At 40.4% G+C, this 6,334-nt stretch overlaps 1 protein-coding gene across 1 annotated transcript; it reads right to left on the bottom strand.

The window, feature by feature from the left end:
- Nucleotides 1–798: 798 nt before the first annotated feature.
- Nucleotides 799–3,653, bottom strand: LOC124878168 (alpha-(1,3)-fucosyltransferase 7-like). Its single transcript, XM_047381998.1, has 2 exons — nucleotides 3,561–3,653; nucleotides 799–3,006 (listed from the first exon to the last, which is right to left on the bottom strand). Exon 2 carries the CDS (start codon nucleotides 2,952–2,954, stop codon nucleotides 1,905–1,907), a length of 1,050 nt encoding a protein of 349 aa, XP_047237954.1. The 5' UTR covers nucleotides 2,955–3,006; nucleotides 3,561–3,653; the 3' UTR covers nucleotides 799–1,904.
- Between the last annotated feature and the right edge of the window lie 2,681 nt (nucleotides 3,654–6,334).

Here is a 6,334-nt window from a genome sequence, read left to right as displayed (position 1 = left end):
ATTTCAGTCCAACTGAGTGTCTTTTAGATGATCTGAACTAACCACTTTGATTGGTGTGAACCCACCTCTCAACCTCCATGACCTTAATGATCGAATAGATGTAAGCAAGCAAGGAAATGATTGGGCAATAACTATTTGATCCAATTTTATTTACTACCCAGTGTTTACAGTCAAGTTGTATAACCTTCAAGCTTTACAGTATAGCTTTCAGCATTTATTAATTCTCCTAAATCTTCATAAACACTTCAGGAAAATATAGCAGGAGAAATCCAGGAAGAGACTTCCATCTTCAAAGAACAGAAAAAGTTCATATCATCAGATTAAAATGGTTTTTATATGAGAAACCATTGGCTGGCAGGGGTTGTGTTCTGTTGTACACAATAAAAGTACCAACAAGTGTTGCCGTATGATAATGATGTCGGTTGGCTCTATATGGAAATGTGAGGTCATTTGTTTTTTGTGTGTTTCTTATTGCAGAAAGTGGCCAAAATATGGTGGCTGGTGAACAGTACAGAGAAATATTTACACAAAGACTAAGTGTTGGTTGGCTTTTATGTTGGAAAGGTTGCTGTTATGTATTTTTTGTGTCGCTGAGTAATGAACTTTGTATGCTGAGGAACAACAATAACAAATAATAAGTTTATGTGATAATAATGGTGGAAATGCAATAATACCACAACAGACTGTTGTTCAGCTTCCACCACTCTGAGGATTTACTTGCCATAAAGAGGACAACTGTATATCTTTCTACCACTGGTAAGGGAAGTATCACTGATAAAAGCTTCACATAACATTTTTTATAAGAATAACTCATGATAGACTAATAATGGGTGTAAAAATCCAATGAAAATCCAGAAACTGACTGGATTACACAATGGTAAACTCACTTTCGGTTGTTATTGAGGGACTTGGAGGAAAAGTGTTGACTTTTGATTTTGATTGTTAAAGCAGCCGTGGTGGTTTAAAGCCAGGTGAGAGCTTGTTCCACAGCTTCACAGTAACTGAAGGCAATCTCTGAACCAGCAGATTGAGGATGGCCTGATTATCTGACCGGCCTGATCAGATGGCAATCAGTTCAGTCAGAGGACTGAACTCTTTGTCTGCTTTATGCATACTGGAAGAGCTGTGAGAGGGATTCTGTCATACTGCCTCTAAAGTGAATTCAGTAGACTAATGCATGTGCATAGAAAAAATTGCTGGATCGCTGATTTAATGTAAATCTTGTATTGCATGTTGCTGTTTTTGAATTGCATCAGTTTACCTTTTTTCCAAAGCACCTTGCAGGCTACTAAATAATCTAAATTTATTTGATGATGTTTGGTGAAGTTGAATGGTGTGGTTTAGTTTCTTAAAGCTTAAAAAGTTTCTGGTTGTCCAGCATGGGCGGTTCTAGAGAGGGGCCAACAGGGGCCAATGTCCCTGTAGAACTGGTTCTGGTCCTGGTTATGGCCCTGTACTGAAGACATAATACTAAATAAATTTCTTATGATGATATGTGCTGGCACAGAGACCATAACTGAATGGTCCCTCGGACCAATTTCATCTTTTTCTCTTTACGGTTTTAGAATGAATTAAAAATTAAGGTGGTGCACATTTAGCTTCAGCCATATTGAGATAGGATCACAGTTTTCATCTGCTAGATCAGGTTTGGATATAATAATTTAAAAAGAGATTTCAATGATTTATCTGCTCAACTAATTCAGTTAAAGGAAACCTGTGTCTTTAAACAGCTTCTTTGTTCTGGATTTTTACATAACTTACTCAGTCAACCACTGAGATCTGTTTTAGCTCTGTACTGTTTACCAGGTCTGTGAGGCTGACCAAGGAAGTTCAGCTTTGCAGCCTATGTAAACATGTATCTTTACATAATCTTTGCACATTTTCAGCCAGAAGTTTGAGGAATGTCAGCTGTTTACCCAGCCCTCCAGATCCTGGTAGACGTTTTTGGAGGGTAAACTGGGGTACTTAAGGCAGATCTGACAGAGCCGTTCTCTCCAGTCAGTGTAGGTTTTAATCCTGTGAGTCTGGTGCCACTTGAAATACTCCTCATAGGCTTGCTTGTCTGCAGCCACTTCATACAGGTAAGCAGCTAGTTCTGCTACACTTTTAAAATCAGCCACATGGATGAAGGAATGTGGAGGAGCCACAGCCTCATAGGTGGCCCTACGAGGGCCAAGAACCACTGGAACAGCCCCTGCTTGAAACGCATTCCTCCACATCTTCTCACTGATATAGTCTTTTGCCTCTGAGTTTTCAAAAGACAGGTAAAATAGGCAGTTTGAGATGGTGGGCAGCAACCTATCGTCTGGGAGTGGCTTCTTGTTCCACGCTCCATATACCTGGATGGGGATGTACTTTTTCAGACTTTGGTAAACGTCATTGCGAGTCTGGTTGGGCTTGTATTTGCTGACCACCCAGCTGGCAAAGCAGGAACGGTCTGAAAAACGTTGGAAACCTTGTTTTCCAGCTCCTGGAAGGGTTTTTCCATAAGGAATAGGTATATCTGCATCATGCCTGTAGCTCATCGTCCAGTTAAAGACACCATTGAACTGCTTGACGTTGGCATTGTTGATTGGAGGCTCCATGGACAGCCACACCCAGCGCTGAGCTGTTGGGCGAGGCAGATGCAAGAGGAGAGCCGACGCACGGTTGCTCAACTCATAGTGGTGGAACACAACCACATCTGCAGTTAGGTAGGTAGACCTGTCATCAGTGAGGGAACAGTTGCTGATACCAGTCATTTCAAGACATTTGTCCCCACTGAGACTGTAAGAATGCCCGAATGGCCAGTGCCACAGCAAGATGCTGACATTCCTCTGAGAACCAGGTGTAAGGTACTGCTGCATATGGAATGTCTGGATTAACAAGATCTGATAAATTAGTGATGAGAGGAAGCTGAAGAGGAGGAGGAGGAGGAAGAAGAGGCACAGTCGTCTGGACCCACATGCTTCCATGGCTGCTGGGTGTGATCCAGGTCAAAAGGTCACAGGCTCCTGGCAAGAAACACTTAAAAGGAAGGAAGGAAGGGTAGATCAGAGATATTATAATTTAACATGCAGAACATCCATTGATGCATAAAAACAGAGTAGCCTGTTTCAATTTAAGGAACTTCCACACCTAACAACAATGGCAGGTCAATAACAGACAGAACTGACACAACCAAAAGACATGTTTCACAAAACAAATGGCTGTGTTCTCCAGTTTGTGCTCTGTCCATTCTCAACCTAGGTATGCATCAGATGGATGTATGTTCCTCACAAGCTTTGATCGACTGCAAAAATGGAGCAGAATTTAAAGTATTGATACCACCAAATAGAGGAAACAAAGCTGATCATGGTTATTTTGAACTATACACTGTTTATTATCTGTTGCATCATTCTGTGTTGAATTCTATTCATGTTATCATTCAGGTTGCAATGGAGACCAGTTGTAAAATGAAACTAACTAAAGTCCTGAGAAATTTAAAGCAGACACACAGCGCAACAGCTTTTATCATTAATCTGCAATTAATTTTTGCTGGTAAATACAATCAGGACTTCAGAGGAGAAAATGCTGCCTACCTTTCGGAGATGGCATCAGGCACCTTGCCATGAGTAAGTTGTCTTGAAATGTAAAGGAAATCCTGCCCACAGTAACTTTTTGACTCATCTCTTGCTTCACCCACCCAGTTTCTTGTGTTTTTCCGTCCTCTATCTGTGGTCACTTCCCTGAATGTCACAATCTTTCTTAGTTTTGTATTATTTTGTATTCTGTGATTTCTTAGACTTAGCAGACTTAGTGCGTACTCATATTTTTTTTCTGGCATTCTTTTTTCTTTTCCTCGTGTTTCTCTTTTGCCAGGTATAGAATTTTGTTTTGAGTTTTCGTTTTACTGATTCCTCATACATGTTAGTATTTCCTCTGTTTATCAGAATCCTCTCGTTCATTGTTGGATTCTTCTGTTACCCAATGACTGGTCCTGGTGTCGTCATCCCAGGTTTTTTGGTTCCTGCCTGTGGCATATGTTTTATCCCCACTACTGTTTTCCCCACTGCTTCTCCAGTTGGGATTTTTTTGTGGCTTTTGGACATTTTATTTTCCTCATTTCCTCTATCTTACTATGATCCTGTATGCATTTGGATTCTTACCGTACAAACAAAATGACATTATGAGAATATTTTTTGCACTGCTGTACTCAAATAAGTGGGATTTATCTAGAAATCATCTTATCATATATAGTTGTATGAAAAGGCTTTGTCCCTCATCCAAAGTCATTAGGTTTAAGGGGAAGTTACATTTTCACATAGGGCCAGGTTGGTTGGGAGAACTACCCTTAATAAATTAACTTACTTCGGAAACTTTTGTATTTACTTATTATCTTTATCTAATATTAAAATTTATGTATTTATGATCTGGAAAATTGAACAAAAAAAGCAAATATTGGAAGACATTTAGAAGAAGATAAGACATATTTATAGCTCTGTATGTGAGGGTGTGTTCAGTTTCATATTCAGCCACCCACTCTCACGATTTGTAAAAGACTTGTGAAACGGCTCGAGCACCAGCTCTTTTTCAGAATGAGTGGCACACTAGAACATTACTAATTTATCTTGTGTTGCCTTCATACATCTGCTATTACCCTTCCTGTTCTTGCGGCTCTGGAGATGGATGGGGTCCTCAGTTAGATGACTTGTGAAAACACAGACCACAAAAGAACTATTGCAACCAGCAGTTTAGCTCCAGGGGTAAAAGTTCAGTATTTATTTAAATCTGTTTTCTGAAAGTACATAAATCAGAACACAACAGCATGATGGAGGAACACTCCTGTAAAAAGGCCAATTTCATGTTCGGGGATTTTTGACCGGGCTGTGCCCTGAAGCTACACAATCAATTCTTGTACCGTCTAAGCAGAGAATATGTTTGGCACACTTACACTAGTTGGTTTCCGTATGTCTTTGGGCTTTGTGTTGAGGTTTTGGTTTCCTTTGCTTTATAAACTGTTCTTGTTTACTCAGGTTCCTCATTTTATTCTTGGTTCAACACTGATAGTTTTTCCCTCTACCGTAGCAGCTCTGTGTTAAGTCATTCTTTCCATCCTTTAGTGCATTTGTTCTTTTTTAGATTTCCCTCCAGCTTTGCCATGTGTCTTCGCTTTCAATTGTTTCTTTTGTTTGCCTCATATGATTAGAAGCCATTCTTCATGGCAAGGCTGAGCAATAGTGTTGAATGTTGAGCAAGTCAGACCAACCTGCACTTACAAAATATTTGAGTATTAAGAAGTGTGGTTACTTGCTTCGTCTGGTTTGACATCATATAAAGTTTTTTTGGAACGTGCTCAAAGTTTGATGGATAAGCAAGTTGAATTTGTTTAGGTCTGCCGTTCCTGAGCTGAAATTGGATTCATTCAACATATGTTAATAGTTTTATGGTCAACACTAAACATTCAACACAGTTATCTTTAAAGAGAATAGTAGTTCAACATAAGAATGAACGATATGTGAGAAATTACAATATTTATTTACAAGAAATGAATGTGATTACTTGAAAGTAGTCAGTGCTGGGGCCTCATGTATTAACGGTGCATAGACAAAAAGCACCTTGTGGCGCAATGGTTCGCTCACAACTCAGAATGCATATGTTGTGTGAAAGTGTGCAGAAATCCACGCAAACTTACGGTGGCCATGGGGTGCAAAACACTTTTACAAGTACTGAAACAAATTTACATTTCAGAAAATCAACCGGAAAGGGAATGTACCAACGCCGAGGCTGACCCGGAAGTCAGCCTCAGGGCTGCATCCTTCGAAGGCCGTATTTGTAGGCCGATTACGTTACAGCGCGGCGACGAAGGCTGTCCCAATTCATGAATCATTCCGAGCAAATGCTGCCGAGAAATGTGTCCTTATTTTGCCCGATTTGGAGGATGGGTCATGAGTATCCTTCGCGGCCCATCATTTCCCATCATTCATTGCGGGTCGAAGCGGATTGGTCAAGCAGGGGAAGCCATGGCGGACCATAGCAACAAAAGCTGTGAGTAAAGTGTGGAAAATTACACTTTCTGTGACACAAATTAACTTCTACAATGTTTTTAGTGCGGGAATATAACTATGTAGACGTGAAATATCTGCTTGATTTATCTAGACATCGCTTAATTTCAAATGTGCTCCGACGTGTTCGGAGTTTTCCGTTCCCGGCGTAGTAACCGGCTCGCCTCGCCAGACCTACCGGCGGTGAGGCGAGCTAGCCCGGTAGAGATCTGACCGGACTATCGGCACTAAGCTCCCGCTGGCAGTCATCACAGTGAACGTTTAACACAAGTGATTTCTAACAGTTTATGTTATTATTTTAATTGTTACTG

This window comes from Girardinichthys multiradiatus, chromosome 12, assembly GCF_021462225.1.
Source record: "Girardinichthys multiradiatus isolate DD_20200921_A chromosome 12, DD_fGirMul_XY1, whole genome shotgun sequence".
In the NCBI taxonomy this organism is placed as follows: Eukaryota; Metazoa; Chordata; class Actinopteri; order Cyprinodontiformes; family Goodeidae; genus Girardinichthys; species Girardinichthys multiradiatus.
This window is presented reverse-complemented; position numbering and strand designations above follow the sequence as displayed.

Bases quoted from the DNA above. Each gene is read 5' to 3' on its own strand.
- LOC124878168 (XM_047381998.1), bottom strand. From the start codon at position 2,954: ATGGAAGCATGTGGGTCCAGACGACTGTGCCTCTTCTTCCTCCTCCTC.